At 36.4% G+C, this 21,255-nt stretch overlaps 1 protein-coding gene across 5 annotated transcripts in view; it reads left to right on the plus strand.

Annotated features, from left to right (window-relative positions):
• LOC126726546 (phospholipid hydroperoxide glutathione peroxidase 1, chloroplastic-like) overlaps positions 1-21,255 on the plus strand; it is a 100,518-nt gene that overhangs the window by 16,813 nt on the left and 62,450 nt on the right. The window contains exon 6 of one of the 5 annotated variants that reach the window (XM_050431807.1): positions 14,832-15,282. The exons of 1 other annotated variant lie outside the window; for it this stretch is intronic. In XM_050431807.1, coding sequence (XP_050287764.1) covers positions 14,832-14,933 — 102 coding nt within the window. In that variant the 3' untranslated portion in view covers positions 14,934-15,282. Of the gene's footprint in view, positions 1-204; positions 656-14,831; positions 15,283-21,255 lie in introns of those variants that run through there. 3 more of the 5 variants (XM_050431810.1, XM_050431806.1, XM_050431809.1) reach the window with 3 other exon arrangements.

Below are 21,255 nucleotides of genomic sequence, written 5' to 3' on the forward strand. Positions count from 1 at the left end.
ATAGATCACATGAGATTATGTTGACAATATCTTAAGATCAACCTATCATTGCAATTATTTGATTAGCAATATTAAATAGCTCCACTATATTGTAAGTGAGCTTTGATATTGGTGATTCACGTTTTGGGGGTTTCGCATATTCATTACTGCAGTTTGCAACTTTCACAAATGAATCCATAATTAACGTTTTCTCTTCACTGTAAGATTGTCCTCCTGCAGCGTTTCTTGCGGCTTTCATTTGCTCTTGTGCATCAGCTAAATTGGTTTGGCAATTTGAAAGTCGAGACCGATCCAGTGGGTCTGTGAGTGATGCAAGAATATTTGGGATTCGACTATCGGCTTCTTTGAATACTTTCAAGTTCAAATCAACAGTAATAATTCCCAGCATATATAGATTAGCTGTACTACTCTGTGGGTCTGAAAATAATTCTGACAAGCAAAACGCTTTGTCCCTCATCTCTTTGCAAATGCTTTCAATAAGGGCTTGATCTGCATTAGAAACATGGTAGAAAAGAGAGGTGACTAGTAGAGGGATAACCAAGATTGATAGGCAACTAATTGGAGATGCCATTTTCTTTTTCTTTTTTTAGTTCTTTGTCAAGAATGATATTGTTGGTATGGAAAACAATTCAATCGAGAAGTGGCTTTTAAAGAATTTAATGAGTCAAAGACGTGTGGAAACATAAAAGGAAAGAGAAAAATTCGTTTGATATTGTTAGTTCATGTATCTTTTGGTTTTCTATTTATAATATATTAGGTTGGCACCATAGAAAACCATGTGTACAGATAGATTTCTGTGTTTTCCAGTGTTTGACAGCATAAAAATAGATGAGTTAAAGGAAAACTATCTTTGATCAACATAAAAAGTATGACTTATTGTTAGAGATTGTTTTCCATTAAATATTTTTGGAAAACAACTATATCTCACAGCAAGCTAAATAAGGGAAGTTAAGAGGATGTTTTTCAATTCATTTAAAGTTTCTACCAAGCATTGGAAACTAAAATAGTTTTATAGAAAATGATTTTTAGAAAATGACTTGTTTAGCTTGACGTGAAAAAGGTTTTGCTTCTCTTCATGCTTGCTTGCAACCCAAAATGAATCCAACTTCTTCTTGAAAATGGACTTTAATCGCAACCCAAAATGAATCCTCATAGGCTAAGAAAGTATTGACCCCTTATGATGAATTAATCAATTAATTAGCCAAGTTAATTAATTAATTCAATTTGCATGCAATAAGCATCGTAGTACAAACAAATCACCAAATAACTAAATACTGTGGAAATTAAATTGACATGGTGATTTGTTTATGAATGGGGAAAACCTATACGGCAAAAACCCCACCGAGTGATTTTAAGGTCACCACTCCCGAGAATTCACTATTATTACAACAAGCGGTTACAAATAAAGGAATCTCAGTACCTTATACCAACCTATAGTTGAACCCTTATCCTAATACCCAATTGGACTTATTCTGTAGTGATAATCTCTCATTGTAATGCACGGCTCCCAGTACGTGACTAATCAATTTGATGCGCAAATCTCAGTACACGGCTTACTCACCAACTTGAGAAAGATGTTGGCTGCAAAGTTCTTCAGTTCATCACACGATAAAGATCACAAAACTCCTTGGTTACAACACCCTACGGTGTACAAACATAGTAGCTTCTTCAAAAGAAAGATGAACTAGGGCAAATTCTGTCTCCGGTCACAATTTGCATGAACACAACTTTGCTTCACATTTGCACCACCTTTGATGACCCTTAAAACAATCCTTATATATATTTAGGGTTGTGAGAAAAGAAAGCCCAAACATGTATTCATGGATTGGATTGAAATCAGCTCTGAAAAACTGAATTTCATAAACCTCAATAGATAGCTTATCTGTCGAGCTAGCTGTCGAGCATCGGACTTCAGCAACTTTTTAAATCTCGATAGATACTAGCTGTCAAGCTTTAAAATCCAGCACTTCTTCACTTGTTTCTTGGACAGACTTGCATTGCTTTAACACTTAATCTTGAAACCTTATTTCTTGAAGCATTAAACACATCCTAGATCTACCCAATTACAAGTAAAGTACGTTTTGTCAAAGGATTAGCCAATTCTATATTGACATATGTTCCTAATATTAAATCACATATATCCTAACAATCTCCCCCTTTGGCAATCCGTGACAAAACCACAACAAACAAATAAACATATGAGAGAATTCATAAATCACTCAACTTATACTCATTTGTTGAATACAATAAAATCTATCCTAACACAAACTCTTGAAAAACTTTGCAAGAAGAGTTTATGGCAAGAAGACTTTGACAACTTGTATTTCTGAAACACTTTAAACAAAACTTATCACGATATGTTAGTGTGAAACAGAAATAATAGATTGCATACAATATAAAAGAATCATGTGCATAAAGAGAGAAAAGAAACAACACATGTAAAGATAGGTGAATAACATACATTAGTAGATATAAACCAAATGTAAGTACAATGTATGTCAAATGGTCAAAGACCAATATACATAAGGTAAATGTAAAAGAAAGAAAAGAAAATACATAAAAACCTCACTACATCCTTCATAGACACTCCCCCTATCACAAAAATCTCCTATGCTAACTCTCCCCCTAACTCTCCCCCTATGTATATGACTACTCTCATATCAAAACTACTGCCCCTTTTTGTCACGAGTGACAAAGGGTAAGTACATCAAGTAGACATCTCGTCATCGCTGGGCGAGCTAACATCATCGTCCTCATCAACATCATCACTGCTGGAGCCATCATCACATTCATCCTCTGAAGCCAGTGGAGATGGAGAGGTATAAGTAGTGAAACCACCCATAGCAACCTATCATCACTGAGTGTGTCAAGGCAAGCATCCATACGCACAAGTTGTGCCATGATGGCCTTGAGAGTCACTCCACCCATAGCAAATGAAGGAGCGGAGGTGGATGGAGCAGTAGAAGCTGGAGGAGTCACCGTCTCGATTCGGGGCCGCCTCGGTCTAAGTTGTGCCTCGCTCCGTCTAACGATAGCAATGTCTATGGCACTCATAACTGAAAAATGAGGTGACTCAGGAAAGGATACAGAAAAATGGAGAAAAAGCCTCGTGATAGCGGAAGGAAAAATGAGCTTATCACGAGTCACCGTATCCCTATAGACATCTATAAGGGATAGAATAAAATGAGAAGGGAAGTCAATAGAAATGTCCTCTAAGAGGGATAACAAAAATCGATCACGAGGCTCTATAATAGAGTTATAATGAGACAAATGATGAAGAATGAATGTCATCACCATGTTAAGGAATCTCGAACCTTTTGCAAAGCCCGAGCAAGAGGTGTTTTGACGGTCACCCCAAGATGAGGGTGTCTTACAAAATAGAGACGAGAGTTCGTCTTTGGACATAGTCCTCAGACGATCGTAGCTAGGGTAGTCAGGATGTGCTACCCTAGGAACATGTAGTACATCGGATACAATATCCGGAGTAACTACAATGCGCGTACCTTAAACACGAGTGACAAAATGAGGTATAGAAGTGTTGAATCCGTGCATGTTGGAGTAAAACTCCTGTATGATCACGAAAGGATAGGTGACCGGGATGCTACACAATGACTTCCAACCTTGACTATAGATGACGGTGGGAAGGTCAGTATCGAAAAAATCGGATAGGATGACTTGGCGTTTCGAATGAATGCCTCGTCGAGAAAAGTTCTCCGAAAAGTCCTTCCGGGCTTTATCATCACAGAACCGTACGTGAGAAGGAGTGGAGTTAGAAGAAGTGGATGCCTCAAAACAAAGAGAGTTTTGGGATGGAGTGGATTTGCGTTTGGGTGCCATAGAGCAGACTAATGCAAGAGAGAGAGAGAGAGAGAGAGAGAGAGAGAGAGAGAGAGAGAGAGAGAGAGAGAGAGAGAGAGAGAGAGAGAGACACGCAGAAAAGCACCAAACAAATCAATATAAAAGAATATAAAGAATTGAAGGTACATATGCATGAAAGTGCATGAACATGTGACTTGCAAACTTAAAAATATCATGGGCTTAGCTCAATCCAAACCTACTAGCACACAACAATTTAACATAGTAATCACACATCTAAAATGCATGAACATATAGTTAAAATGCAAATGTGATGCAATGCATGAACATTTAGGATCATTTACACAACCTATCCCAAAAATTTCACCAAAACTTCATCATTTCGAAAAACCCCAAAAAAATTTCAAAAGCCCAAAAACCTAGGTCTAATGCATGAAATGCATGAAGAATGAAGGATTAAGGACCCTTACTAGTGAAGAAGAACAAGATCTAGGCCGAAAATCACTTGGGAAAGAAGTTTAGAGTGAAAGAGAAAGGTTTTGGGAGGTGAAGAGACAGGATCTATCGAGAGAGATTGGGGAGAATGAGAGAAAATTGCGTTAACTGGTATATATAGAAAATCATAAAGCTCAACAGATCGAGAGGTGTCGAGATTTAAAACGCGTGAAATTCCTGTCAAGGATCTGTCGAAAGTGTCCACATTAAAAGGATCTCGATGGATCGAGAAGCTATCGAACATCTATCTAGCATCCAGAAAGTTTCTCGATGGATCAAGTAGCTGTTAACAAGCTATTGAGAATGCGATAAAAAGAAGCCGAAAGGGCTTAATAGATAGTCTAGCTTTCGAGAGGTGTCCAGCAACTGTCGAGATTGCTTAAAAACAGTTTTTCAAGAAAGGAAAAACACAGACATGAATGCAATTAAGCATGCTATACAACCAAAGATCCAAATAACATTTTAAGCTCTCAAAATCATCTCTCAACAAGAAAAAATGTCAAGCACATAGATCCAAAACACACACACACACTAAACAGGTCTAACCAATTTTCTATTTCAAAAACAAGTTGAGACAGTTTAGTGAGCATACATTAACACATGTATTCCTTGTGATGGCCAAATCACATTGTACCTACACATGTATCAAAAGTAGCAAAGAATATTGCGTGTGAAAAACATCGCAAGATTGCATAAGTGTCTACATATTATGACTATTTGAGATATGAGAAAATCACTTTAACTCACACACAATCATAACTATTTGATGGGGACTATCACCTTCTAGGTACATCCTATAACTCCCACATCTCCTAGAATACATGCTTGCAATCATATATAAAGCATTTTGATTCTTTTTGCATTTTATTTTTCTTTGCATATTTTTCTTTTGAGCAAACCATGCATGAGCCTATAAGAGATAGAAAAGAAATATCCAATGATGTTAAACATTTGACATTCCACTTTTGCCATGCCGAAGCATACAAATGTCATTTCATGATTGGCAGGCAATAGTGGTGAGATGGTTATTTATGCCTTTCTCTTAGGATTTTTTAGTCATTCTCGTCAAAAAGAGTGATACGAGTGTTAAGTACAAGAGATTACTTAATCTTACTCATCATAAACACAAGCCACAAAACTCACTTGCTTAGTTGTACATAGAGATGCTCATCTAAGCTACAAATGATACAAAGTTTAGAAAACTTTGTTTCAATGGTCATCCAAGGTACACAAGTACCCAATGTACACATATACACACTGTTTTTGTATTTTTCTGATTTTTTAATTTTAATTTTTATTTTTATGAAAGGCAAGATAAAATAAAACTGAAAAATAAACAAACAAAAACATGTTAAGCAAAGCAATGCATAAAACTAGATGCAAATGCATGAGGAAGAAGAAGGAGAAGATGAGATTAGTCCATGGAGATAACACTAATGTTTTGGCGAAGGAATTCAAACCATTTGCTATCAAGAGGTTTGGTGAACAAATCAGCCTTCTGATCATCAGTGTGAATGAACTCAAGAGTAAGAGTACCATCTTTGACAAGCTCCTGAATGAAGTGATGTCAAATCTCTATGTGTTTAGTTCGAGAATTTTGAATCGGGTTCTTATGGATATTGATGGCACTGGTATTTTCACAGTAGATAGTGAGATGCTTTTGACAAATACCGTAATCATGGAGGAGTTTTTGCATCCATAGAAGTTGGGTGCAACTACCAACAGCAATGTACCTAGCCTCTGCAGTGGATAATGTGATGGAATTCTTCTTTTTGCTCATCCAGGAGATAAGATTATTACCCACATAGAAACAACTCCCCGAAGTACTCTTTCTATCATCAGCATTCCCAGCCCAGTCTGCGTCAGAGTACCCAGCTAAGACATCATTTGTGTCTTTGCTATACCACACACCAAAATCGGCAGTGGTTTTGGCATACTTTATGATTCTTTTCAAAGCAATCATATGAGACTCTTTGGGGTTAACCTGATATCTAGCACACACTCCTACACTGTAACTAATGTCAGGTCTACTAGCAATACGGTAAAGAAGACTACCTATTATGCTTCTATAAAGAGATGTATCAACATTCTTACCTAACAAATCAACAGTGAGTTTAACATTTGGGCTCATAGGGATTCTAACAGAACTAGCAGATTCCAAACCAAACTTTTTCACAAAGTTCTTAGCGTATTTAGATTGAGATATGAATATACCTGACTTTTGCTGACAAATCTGCAACCCAAGGAAGTGAGTCAGCTCTCCAATCATGCTCATCTCGAACTTGGCTTGCATGAGCTTTGAGAAACTATAAGCAAGTTCATCATTTGTCGACCCAAAGATGATATCATCAACATAGACTTGAGCAACTATCAGCTTACCTTCTTCCCTTTTGATGAAGAGAGTTTGATCAGCTTTTCCTCTTGTGAACCCATATGACACCAAATATTGTGTGAACCGATCATACCAAGCTTTGGGGGCTTGCTTTAAACCATAAAGTGCCTTTTTGAGGTATAATACATGATCTGGAAAGTGTGGGTCATTGAATTCTTTTAGTTGAGCCACATAGACATATTCCTTAAGGAATCCATTTAAGAAGGCAATCTTTACGTCCATTTGGTAAAACTTGAACTTCAAGTGGCATGCTAGGGCTAGGAGAATTCTAATGGACTCCATACGGGCTATGGGAGCAAATGTCTCATCATAGTCTACTCCTTCCATCTGAAAGTATCCTTGAGCTACAAAACGAGCCTTGTTGCGGATCACTTTACCCTCATCATCAGTCTTATTGCGGAATATCCACTTTGTGCCAATGATGTGCTCACCCTCCGATCTAGGTACTAGAGTCCAGACATCATTCCTTTGAAACTGAAGCAGTTCATCGTGCATAGCTTCAACCTAGCTTTCATCCTGAAGAGCTTCCTCAACTTTAGTGGGTTCAATTTGTGACAAATAACAAGAATAAGACACAAAGTTAGCAATACATTTATCAATTGTACGCTTCATTAGTGTAAGTTCATTCATGTTTCCCACAATAACTTCAGGAGGATGATTCAATTTGATCCTTGAGGAAGGTCATTTCTCTTTATGGGATTCGGAATCAGATGAAGTAGATATGTCTACTGAATCTTCTACAACACTTGGAGTACCGGGAGTACTTAGAGATGCGGGCTCTTGTTCGATAATTTCTTGAACTTCCTTGGGCTCGGAAGGAAGAATTTCTTTAGGGATTTCCTCACTAAATTTCTCAGAACCAAATTCTAAAGATTCATCGATAACAACATTCATAGTTTCCATTACCTTATTGGTTCTTTTGTTGTATTCCCGATAAGCCTTGCTTGTAGAGGAGTATCCCAGAAATATTCCTTCATCGCTTCAGGAGTAAAATTTTCTCACATTCTTTCTATCCTTGAGAACGAAACAAGTACTTTAAAAAATTTTGAAATACTTAACATTTGGCTTCCTTCCCTTCCATAACTCATATGGAGTCTTTTTGGTATCGGGTCTAAAATATACCCTATTAACCATATGACAAGTAGTGTTAACAGCTTCTCCCTACAAGTTTCTAGCCACACCATTGTTATGCAACATGGCTCTAGCCATCTCTTGAATAACCCTGTTCTTTCTTTCTACTACACCATTCTGCTGAAGAGTAATAGGAGCAGAGAATTCTTGAGATATACCTGATCTCGTGCAAAAGGACTCCATGTATGAGTTCTCGAATTCTTTACCATGATCACTTCGAATTCAATCAATCTTCAAGCTCTTCTCATTCTGCAATTTTTTGTGCACAAGGCTTCAATGTGCTCAGGAGCTTCAGACTTGGATCATAGAAGGATGACCCAAGTGTACCTAGTGAAGTCATTGAATGTTCAAATAGTGTGTAAAATACCTTGAACATTTAGACCCCCAATTTACAAATTACCAATTCAAGCTTATTATCAAACAATTTATGTGTGGAATATGAACATAAGCTAAACATAGATGCAAAGGCTCTTGAATAAGGATTTAAAGGCTCCTCGCGGCATGAACATAGAGCTGCAAAGGCATGCATGCATTTTCTGTTGAATCAGGCAAAAGAATGTATGAGAATAGATATCTAGATTAGTTGTTCATCTCATAGTTGTATTTTATCTACGAGTTATTGGTGATATACTTAAAATTTACAGAGTTGGTTTCTTCCTTCCCTACCCCGACCCCCAATTTTCTGCTGTTTTATTAGTAAAAATTACTTTAATTCAGATCTTTAATTCAACTTGGTGTAATTTTAAGAAATTTTACACAACCCAATAATATGTTACTGAATTCATATTTGAGAAATCTCACCATTGGATTACATGTTCTATTTATTCTTAATATGCATGTCAATTTTCATGTCAATCAAATGCTATATACCATTCAATCAATAAATTCATATTTTATGCATTATTTTAAATTATAAAAATCTTGAATTTAAATGATTGATTGATGACATAGTTATTGATCTTTGATCATCTTAAAATTTGGCAAGCATAGAGAATATACGAAGATAATATTATCCAACAGTAGATTTTTCAATTAAAAAAATTTTGGTGTAACATACCTTAAAGTTACACTAGGTGTAACTTGAACCCATTAAAAAGTACTATAGTTTTATGAATTTGTACGGTCAGATCTCATAGTCATAATACATAACTAATATGAATTGATAACCATTTATATTGTGGATTACTTGACTAAGCAAATACATTATGTTGAAATGAGAGGATCAATGATAATCAAAGTAATTTTTGCTAGCTTAATCAGTTTATGATTCTCTTCTGTTACCAATGATTCACATATAGAGGGACTCCTTCAGTATATATCTTCACAATCTATAGCTTAATCAAATGTTGTCTCTCAATAGAGAAAGTTAAAGTAACCACAAATAGCAAGATGGCAAGTTCATCAAATGTTCGACGCCAACAAGAAATGGACCAAAAAGGGTTCAAAGTTACTAATGATAGCCATGGTACCATCTATTGCAACTTTATGTTGTTTGCAGTAACTTCAACCTTAGAAGGTGATGCTTTGGCAATGAGATTGGACTTTTGAATGAAAATCCCAATGGCGACACCGCGATTGTCTATACCAAAGTCATCCTACAAGAAACCATAGTATAACACACTCAGTATACTATTATACTCTATAAAAAATGAAGAAAATATGTGACTTACCAAGTGATATACTATTATATGCGCTTAGCAATGGTGTATCTCCCAAAGTACACTTATTCTACGTAATACGACAATGCAACGCACTCAACAATCCCTATTGGCATGAAAAGGGGTTGGCAGTAATGTTGGTCCTCAAACAAACGGAGCTGATGCCTGTGTAAAGCATCGAGTTCATCGACAATTATATAGAAGGAATAATGCCTGTAATATTGCCACAAGCAGCCTAAGCATTGCCACAAACATAAGCATCTTTGTACTGAACGAGAAGTACTCTAAGCATGATCAAAGAATAGATGCTTTATGGAATCACCTATCTCGGCTTTGCCAACACTCTCTAGTAACAAAGCTATGGAAAACATGCCTTATGCAATAGTCTTAACACTCAGTGCTTTACAATGGTGAAGAGGCCAAACAAGCAATGATAATACTCTAAACATGATATTTCTTGCATATGTGTAAGTTCCTAAGCATTTCAACACTCGACTACCCTTTTCAGCTTTAAAAACATCACGTTTTAATGCATAATGCTTGGAGCGAAGAGAGGGAAAGCTGCTGAGTGCGCCCCTCCTACCCTTTCGTAGTCACCAACAACCCTGTTTTCATTCCCGCACAATCAATGACACCTTCATGTGTCTTAATGTTAACACCCACCCCAATGGTGTCTCAACCAACTATTTCTTCATCATTACAACAAGCACAAAGCAACTACTTGTGACCCTAACTTCCATTTGCATTTTTCTCAAAACCACGATATAAGGGGTTGACAGCCCACATAGTGGCTACGCCTTATCTCTATACTACATTGGCAAGTGATATCTTCACTTCATTCCATCTCAAATGCACTATTCTGAGCCGGCCAGAAATATCGCTTAGCGCTCATGGTTAAGGCTTCATCAGAAATATTTTCTAGCTAACACAATATCATCAAATTGGCCAATAAGCAAGCAGCTCATAAATTGACGCATGCTCGATGCAGTCCAATTTACATAGAGATGCAAGATAGCCTCTCGTTCATCATATTCTTCTCATATGGACCCAAGCGGAGCTTTCACTTTGCTTCCTCGAATTGTTAGCCAAGCATATTACTTATTCTATTCCCAACACCAAGGCTAACTCAATATCATATCAAGTGTGGTCGCTGATTTCTATGTCTTGCAACTATTGGAATCAATGGGGAGTCGATTTTGACATGAAATTAGGCTTCAATTAAAACAAGGACTCAACCTCATGAGTTGGTACCTTGCTTTGGGTCTGTGACTTCCCAAAGAAAATCCATCCTACACAATCAAGGACACAAATTATTCAACACATCGCCAAACATATCCAAAGAAAAAAAATTTTAATTTTGGTCTTCATGATCAAACATAACAAACTGTTCTTGAAGGAAACTATTCTTGGGTCCTTCACAAGAACCTGGTTGCTCTTTCACAACATTAGTGTCACCATCAGATATTGTCTCTTCTGCAACCACCTATAGATGCAAAGCTTGGATTAGTAATATATCATGGAGACACTAACTATAATTGGAATTCGTGGAATTCGTAATTGAGACTGTCAAAGACTCATAGGCATCAGTCGTCAGACACTAAATTTGCTTGTTAGGACTTCTGAGTTCTGACTATATTTGCTTGTTGGGACTTCTGAGAGAAGGTGATCCTAATGCCAAACGAACAATACTTCCTTCACCAGAGCTATAAAGTAGAGGAACATAAGTAGGCCCACCACTTACTAGCGTTAACGAATGAGCGAGCCACCCATTTGTTTTGGTATTATTCAGACTTCTACGCATCCAAGAACCATTAGGTCCACATTATGCTTAAGGCCTCTAATGAGCCAGCCTAGTTGTTAACAAATGAGCCAACCCAATTTTTAACAAGCTGCATTGACAAAGAAAAGGCTATACAAAATTACAAATGCAAACCTAAAGAAAAATAAAAAATGAAGGGAAAATGGCGTGGAGGCTATAGGTTATCTAAAGAAAAGTAATATAAGAACTAGTTTCATCATACGCACTTCACACGTGCAATGAGGCTTCTTCTTTTTTTTTTTTTTTTTTTAGTGGTCGTAGCAAAAAAAAAAAAATCTATGTTTTTTATTTTTATTTTATATATATAATTTTTATTTTGAGAATCTAATTTAAAAGTGGATAAATAAATTTAAAAATCAACAAGAGAGTGACCCTATTTTTTAGGCAATGTTTTAGTGGAAGTTAGGGTTGTATTTTTACCGGATTGTCCTTTAGTTTTGTTTCTACTTAAACATAGGGATGTAGGGGTATTTTAGAACAAAAAAAAAAAAAAAAATCCAGTTCAAATAGGAGAAGCCCTTTAAATAGCAATATAGATAATATGATTCTTATATGTGTAAGCCTATCGGCTGAATTGATACATGGACATGAAGCTTGAAGCTGGCAAAACACAACTTCAGTTGGTTACTACACAACTCTTCTTGGGTTTCTTGAATCGGTGACCTTTCTACAGGTGGACTCCACGAGTCATGGTACTTCTACAAATGGGCTTCCTTGACCCATATTTTCTCAACCAAAAAAAAAAAAGGAGCATTTGGGTAAACTAATTCTCAAACTTGCAACATTTTCAAGTAATGGGAAACATCTACTCACACACATGCTGCAAGCATCATGCATGCTCGAGGGGTTGATCAGTGGCGGATGATCAGTAGGGCTAAGGGGGGTCTTGGCGCAACCACCCCCCCCCCCCCCACAACAAAATTTTGAAAAAAAATTAATTATTTTTTGGAATTATCCTAAATAATTTGAAAATTTTTAAATGAACCTTATCATTTTGGCCCCCCATACCCAATAATATACATATATATATATATATATATATATATATATATATATATTTAAGAAAGTCTAAAAATAAACATAAAATTCATTTAAATAGAATACAATTCATAAATATATATGTCAAAAAATTACAATAATTAAACATTTAACATCTTTAAAATGAACACGTAGGTATTTTAACAATTACCTCAGCAAATGAAAGGGAAAAAAAAAATCTAATTTTCATCCCAACACATCTAGGGCTTACTTGTGCTACAACAATAGAAAAATTGAAAGGTCAGAAGTTTTGTTGATTCGCCGCACCACCAAGTCCCCCACACATTTTGCAGAAAATTTTGCTCTTAGTGCTCTCACAGGTGATTGTCTCCCTCTGTCTACGTTGGCATTGGCCTTCTTCTTCTTTTGTTCGTTTAGTTCTTTTCCTTTTCCCACTACTACAATTTTGTGTTTACAATATAAAAAGTAAAAGTTCTGTGTGACTAGACAAGACAAAAAATAGTGAAAGACAAGCTTAAACCTTCTGTGGGCCCTTCACCCCTATGTAGTGCTCTTGTTTTCCTTTATATTTCATTTGATTTGTTTTGATTTCCTTATAATATATTATTTGTTATTATAATAAATAATATATTATATACCGTATGGCATTATAATTTACAAATACTTGATTAGTTTGATTAAAATATACCATATATACTACTATATTAACATGCATTTAGTTGTTGCTTATAGTACATATTGAGTTATGAAGTATTGTACATTACTCCAAAAATATTTTATACATGGGCCCCCCAAAGATAAATTTCTGGCTTCGCCATTGGGGTTGATGTTAATTCTCATTTTCGCCTCACATTCTTTACAAGCCTGATTCAACCAAGCTCGACTTCTTTGAGAGCCCAATTCATGTATTATATTATATTTTAATCTTTTAAGCATGGTCCAATCCCATGTGACATATTGGGAGAAATTGATAAAATGTGGTTTGGAGGGTATAGGTCGGTCTTTTTTGGACCTTTTGCATTAGCCCAGACCATGCATGCTACCAAGTGGGTAAAAGACACTAGTAGCACCTCGAGCTCATGAAGGAGGCCTTGTATCTAAAATTTCCACCCCAAAAGAGCTTTTATGCTCTAGGTGACTGTGACCCAAAGTTTCTGCCCGAACCCATTTTTTCCTTTAAAAATATATGGCTCTCATAGGCCAACTCCAACTGCTAGCCCTCACTTAAGTGAGCCTCCCAAGAGTTTGAAACAACTAAAAATTAGGAGCCAATGGGGGCTTAGTCAAATCTTTCCTAAATTATGCATAAAGTAAGCTACCCTTTTACCCAACTAAAGCAAATTTGAACCAAAAATCAACTTAGCACTTTGGGATTCAAAACCTCTTCTATTGACCAAAAACAAATCACTTACAGAGTACCTTAAAACTCAATATATAAACCCCTATTTAGATTCAAAACTGGAGGAAAAAAGAACCAACCACGTTTTACCCTTAGAGTTGAAACTTTAGAGCAAAAGCACTTTATGCCAGTTAACATTCTCACAATTTCGAAGTTTGGGGGTGGAAATATGGGTACATGGGAACATTCCCTCTCTTCCTCACAACCTCTCTCAATTTCATTTTCTCGCTAACTCCAGGTTGAAGTTTTGAACCTATTGTGTTTCTAGTCATTTTTCAGCATTTTTGTTATTGGCATTTTGATTTCTCCCTTGTTAAAGCACCATTAGCCTTTGTTTGCTATACATCGTGAATTTTGGGCTTGAAACTCTCTAGAAATAATAAATTCTGAAGAACCCAAGGGGAGATTTGGCACTTTCTCGCATTTTTGGCCCTTAATGACCCAAGGGTGAAGATCAATTGAGAAGTGGCTTTTAAAGAATTTAATGAGTCAAAGATGTGTCGAAACATAAAAGGAAAGAGAGAAATTCATTTGAGCCAAAGATAGAAAAAATCCTGGTATGGAAATATTCTGACTAGTTTTGGTATTTTGGCCATATCTTTTTACTTTGATATTGGATTGATTTGATTCTTGTGGCCATGGAAAAAAACTTAATGATATAAAACCTTATAGTTTGTCAAAACTTCAGAATCTGCTGTTTTCAAGGCCAAAACTGACCTGAAAGTGACCCACGGTTGAAATAATGTTAACACAAAGATGTATTGAATATAATGCAATAATACCATATTTATTGAGGGAAAGAGAGATGGTTACAAATATATATTAATACAAGTATGTATTTATTGATTATATTTTTTATATAGTACCCCCAAGAGGTAGCAATTGAGTTACAAGAACATTAGCAAACCTATTTTTATTATAGATCACATGAGATTATGTTGACAATATCTTAAGATCAACCTATCATTGCAATTATTTGATTAGCAATATTAAATAGCTCCACTATATTGTAAGTGAGCTTTGATATTGGTGATTCACGTTTTGGGGGTTTCGCATATTCATTACTGCAGTTTGCAACTTTCACAAATGAATCCATAATTAACGTTTTCTCTTCACTGTAAGATTGTCCTCCTGCAGCGTTTCTTGCGGCTTTCATTTGCTCTTGTGCATCAGCTAAATTGGTTTGGCAATTTGAAAGTCGAGACCGATCCAGTGGGTCTGTGAGTGATGCAAGAATATTTGGGATTCGACTATCGGCTTCTTTGAATACTTTCAAGTTCAAATCAACAGTAATAATTCCCAGCATATATAGATTAGCTGTACTACTCTGTGGGTCTGAAAATAATTCTGACAAGCAAAACGCTTTGTCCCTCATCTCTTTGCAAATGCTTTCAATAAGGGCTTGATCTGCATTAGAAACATGGTAGAAAAGAGAGGTGACTAGTAGAGGGATAACCAAGATTGATAGGCAACTAATTGGAGATGCCATTTTCTTTTTCTTTTTTTAGTTCTTTGTCAAGAATGATATTGTTGGTATGGAAAACAATTCAATCGAGAAGTGGCTTTTAAAGAATTTAATGAGTCAAAGACGTGTGGAAACATAAAAGGAAAGAGAAAAATTCGTTTGATATTGTTAGTTCATGTATCTTTTGGTTTTCTATTTATAATATATTAGGTTGGCACCATAGAAAACCATGTGTACAGATAGATTTCTGTGTTTTCCAGTGTTTGACAGCATAAAAATAGATGAGTTAAAGGAAAACTATCTTTGATCAACATAAAAAGTATGACTTATTGTTAGAGATTGTTTTCCATTAAATATTTTTGGAAAACAACTATATCTCACAGCAAGCTAAATAAGGGAAGTTAAGAGGATGTTTTTCAATTCATTTAAAGTTTCTACCAAGCATTGGAAACTAAAATAGTTTTATAGAAAATGATTTTTAGAAAATGACTTGTTTAGCTTGACGTGAAAAAGGTTTTGCTTCTCTTCATGCTTGCTTGCAACCCAAAATGAATCCAACTTCTTCTTGAAAATGGACTTTAATCGCAACCCAAAATGAATCCTCATAGGCTAAGAAAGTATTGACCCCTTATGATGAATTAATCAATTAATTAGCCAAGTTAATTAATTAATTCAATTTGCATGCAATAAGCATCGTAGTACAAACAAATCACCAAATAACTAAATACTGTGGAAATTAAATTGACATGGTGATTTGTTTATGAATGGGGAAAACCTATACGGCAAAAACCCCACCGAGTGATTTTAAGGTCACCACTCCCGAGAATTCACTATTATTACAACAAGCGGTTACAAATAAAGGAATCTCAGTACCTTATACCAACCTATAGTTGAACCCTTATCCTAATACCCAATTGGACTTATTCTGTAGTGATAATCTCTCATTGTAATGCACGGCTCCCAGTACGTGACTAATCAATTTGATGCGCAAATCTCAGTACACGGCTTACTCACCAACTTGAGAAAGATGTTGGCTGCAAAGTTCTTCAGTTCATCACACGATAAAGATCACAAAACTCCTTGGTTACAACACCCTACGGTGTACAAACATAGTAGCTTCTTCAAAAGAAAGATGAACTAGGGCAAATTCTGTCTCCGGTCACAATTTGCATGAACACAACTTTGCTTCACATTTGCACCACCTTTGATGACCCTTAAAACAATCCTTATATATATATTTAGGGTTGTGAGAAAAGAAAGCCCAAACATGTATTCATGGATTGGATTGAAATCAGCTCTGAAAAACTGAATTTCATAAACCTCAATAGATAGCTTATCTGTCGAGCTAGCTGTCGAGCATCGGACTTCAGCAACTTTTTAAATCTCGATAGATACTAGCTGTCAAGCTTTAAAATCCAGCACTTCTTCACTTGTTTCTTGGACAGACTTGCATTGCTTTAACACTTAATCTTGAAACCTTATTTCTTGAAGCATTAAACACATCCTAGATCTACCCAATTACAAGTAAAGTACGTTTTGTCAAAGGATTAGCCAATTCTATATTGACATATGTTCCTAATATTAAATCACATATATCCTAACAATCTCCCCCTTTGGCAATCCGTGACAAAACCACAACAAACAAATAAACATATGAGAGAATTCATAAATCACTCAACTTATACTCATTTGTTGAATACAATAAAATCTATCCTAACACAAACTCTTGAAAAACTTTGCAAGAAGAGTTTATGGCAAGAAGACTTTGACAACTTGTATTTCTGAAACACTTTAAACAAAACTTATCACGATATGTTAGTGTGAAACAGAAATAATAGATTGCATACAATATAAAAGAATCATGTGCATAAAGAGAGAAAAGAAACAACACATGTAAAGATAGGTTAATAACATACATTAGTAGATATAAACCAAATGTAAGTACAATGTATGTCAAATGGTCAAAGACCAATATACATAAGGTAAATGTAAAAGAAAGAAAAGAAAATACATAAAAACCTCACTACATCCTTCAGAGACACTCCCCCTATCACAAAAATCTCCTATGCTAACTCTCCCCCTAACTCTCCCCCTATGTATATGACTACTCTCATATCAAAACTACTGCCCCTTTTTGTCACGAGTGACAAAGGGTAAGTACATCAAGTAGACATCTCGTCATCGCTGGGCGAGCTAACATCATCGTCCTCATCAACATCATCACTGCTGGAGCCATCATCACATTCATCCTCTGAAGCCAGTGGAGATGGAGAGGTATAAGTAGTGAAACCACCCATAGCAACCTATCATCACTGAGTGTGTCAAGGCAAGCATCCATACGCACAAGTTGTGCCATGATGGCCTTGAGAGTCACTCCACCCATAGCAAATGAAGGAGCGGAGGTGGATGGAGCAGTAGAAGCTGGAGGAGTCACCGTCTCGATTCGGGGCCGCCTCGGTCTAAGTTGTGCCTCGCTCCGTCTAACGATAGCAATGTCTATGGCACTCATAACTGAAAAATGAGGTGACTCAGGAAAGGATACAGAAAAATGGAGAAAAAGCCTCGTGATAGCGGAAGGAAAAATGAGCTTATCACGAGTCACCGTATCCCTATAGACATCTATAAGGGATAGAATAAAATGAGAAGGGAAGTCAATAGAAATGTCCTCTAAGAGGGATAACAAAAATCGATCACGAGGCTCTATAATAGAGTTATAATGAGACAAATGATGAAGAATGAATGTCATCACCATGTTAAGGAATCTCGAACCTTTTGCAAAGCCCGAGCAAGAGGTGTTTTGACGGTCACCCCAAGATGAGGGTGTCTTACAAAATAGAGACGAGAGTTCGTCTTTGGACATAGTCCTCAGACGATCGTAGCTAGGGTAGTCAGGATGTGCTACCCTAGGAACATGTAGTACATCGGATACAATATCCGGAGTAACTACAATGCGCGTACCTTAAACACGAGTGACAAAATGAGGTATAGAAGTGTTGAATCCGTGCATGTTGGAGTAAAACTCCTGTATGATCACGAAAGGATAGGTGACCGGGATGCTACACAATGACTTCCAACCTTGACTATAGATGACGGTGGGAAGGTCAGTATCGAAAAAATCGGATAGGATGACTTGGCGTTTCGAATGAATGCCTCGTCGAGAAAAGTTCTCCGAAAAGTCCTTCCGGGCTTTATCATCACAGAACCGTACGTGAGAAGGAGTGGAGTTAGAAGAAGTGGATGCCTCAAAACAAAGAGAGTTTTGGGATGGAGTGGATTTGCGTTTGGGTGCCATAGAGCAGACTAATGCAAGAGAGAGAGAGAGAGAGAGAGAGAGAGAGAGAGAGAGAGACACGCAGAAAAGCACCAAACAAATCAATATAAAAGAATATAAAGAATTGAAGGTACATATGCATGAAAGTGCATGAACATGTGACTTGCAAACTTAAAAATATCATGGGCTTAGCTCAATCCAAACCTACTAGCACACAACAATTTAACATAGTAATCACACATCTAAAATGCATGAACATATAGTTAAAATGCAAATGTGATGCAATGCATGAACATTTAGGATCATTTACACAAAACCTATCCCAAAAATTTCACCAAAACTTCATCATTTCGAAAAACCCCAAAAAAATTTCAAAAGCCCAAAAACCTAGGTCTAATGCATGAAATGCATGAAGAATGAAGGATTAAGGACCCTTACTAGTGAAGAAGAACAAGATCTAGGCCGAAAATCACTTGGGAAAGAAGTTTAGAGTGAAAGAGAAAGGTTTTGGGAGGTGAAGAGACAGGATCTATCGAGAGAGATTGGGGAGAATGAGAGAAAATTGCGTTAACTGGTATATATAGAAAATCATAAAGCTCAACAGATCGAGAGGTGTCGAGATTTAAAACGCGTGAAATTCCTGTCAAGGATCTGTCGAAAGTGTCCACATTAAAAGGATCTCGATGGATCGAGAAGCTATCGAACATCTATCTAGCATCCAGAAAGTTTCTCGATGGATCAAGTAGCTGTTAACAAGCTATTGAGAATGCGATAAAAAGAAGCCGAAAGGGCTTAATAGATAGTCTAGCTTTCGAGAGGTGTCCAGCAACTGTCGAGATTGCTTAAAAACAGTTTTTCAAGAAAGGAAAAACACAGACATGAATGCAATTAAGCATGCTATACAACCAAAGATCCAAATAACATTTTAAGCTCTCAAAATCATCTCTCAACAAGAAAAAATGTCAAGCACATAGATCCAAAACACACACACACACTAAACAGGTCTAACCAATTTTCTATTTCAAAAACAAGTTGAGACAGTTTAGTGAGCATACATTAACACATGTATTCCTTGTGATGGCCAAATCACATTGTACCTACACATGTATCAAAAGTAGCAAAGAATATTGCGTGTGAAAAACATCGCAAGATTGCATAAGTGTCTACATATTATGACTATTTGAGATATGAGAAAATCACTTTAACTCACACACAATCATAACTATTTGATGGGGACTATCACCTTCTAGGTACATCCTATAACTCCCACATCTCCTAGAATACATGCTTGCAATCATATATAAAGCATTTTGATTCTTTTTGCATTTTATTTTTCTTTGCATATTTTTCTTTTGAGCAAACCATGCATGAGCCTATAAGAGATAGAAAAGAAATATCCAATGATGTTAAACATTTGACATTCCACTTTTGCCATGCCGAAGCATACAAATGTCATTTCATGATTGGCAGGCAATAGTGGTGAGATGGTTATTTATGCCTTTCTCTTAGGATTTTTTAGTCATTCTCGTCAAAAAGAGTGATACGAGTGTTAAGTACAAGAGATTACTTAATCTTACTCATCATAAACACAAGCCACAAAACTCACTTGCTTAGTTGTACATAGAGATGCTCATCTAAGCTACAAATGATACAAAGTTTAGAAAACTTTGTTTCAATGGTCATCCAAGGTACACAAGTACCCAATGTACACATATACACACTGTTTTTGTATTTTTCTGATTTTTTAATTTTAATTTTTATTTTTATGAAAGGCAAGATAAAATAAAACTGAAAAATAAACAAACAAAAACATGTTAAGCAAAGCAATGCATAAAACTAGATGCAAATGCATGAGGAAGAAGAAGGAGAAGATGAGATTAGTCCATGGAGATAACACTAATGTTTTGGCGAAGGAATTCAAACCATTTGCTATCAAGAGGTTTGGTGAACAAATCAGCCTTCTGATCATCAGTGTGAATGAACTCAAGAGTAAGAGTACCATCTTTGACAAGCTCCTGAATGAAGTGATGTCAAATCTCTATGTGTTTAGTTCGAGAATTTTGAATCGGGTTCTTATGGATATTGATGGCACTGGTATTTTCACAGTAGATAGTGAGATGCTTTTGACAAATACCGTAATCATGGAGGAGTTTTTGCATCCATAGAAGTTGGGTGCAACTACCAACAGCAATGTACCTAGCCTCTGCAGTGGATAATGTGATGGAATTCTTCTTTTTGCTCATCCAGGAGATAAGATTATTACCCACATAGAAACAACTCCCCGAAGTACTCTTTCTATCATCAGCATTCCCAGCCCAGTCTGCGTCAGAGTACCCAGCTAAGACATCATTTGTGTCTTTGCTATACCACACACCAAAATCGGCAGTGGTTTTGGCATACTTTATGATTCTTTTCAAAGCAATCATATGAGACTCTTTGGGGTTAACCTGATATCTAGCACACACTCCTACACTGTAACTAATGTCAGGTCTACTAGCAATACGGTAAAGAAGACTACCTATTATGCTTCTATAAAGAGATGTATCAACATTCTTACCTAACAAATCAACAGTGAGTTTAACATTTGGGCTCATAGGGATTCTAACAGAACTAGCAGATTCCAAACCAAACTTTTTCACAAAGTTCTTAGCGTATTTAGATTGAGATATGAATATACCTGACTTTTGCTGACAAATCTGCAACCCAAGGAAGTGAGTCAGCTCTCCAATCATGCTCATCTCGAACTTGGCTTGCATGAGCTTTGAGAAACTATAAGCAAGTTCATCATTTGTCGACCCAAAGATGATATC

This window comes from Quercus robur, chromosome 5, assembly GCF_932294415.1.
Source record: "Quercus robur chromosome 5, dhQueRobu3.1, whole genome shotgun sequence".
Lineage (NCBI taxonomy): Eukaryota > Viridiplantae > Streptophyta > Magnoliopsida > Fagales > Fagaceae > Quercus > Quercus robur.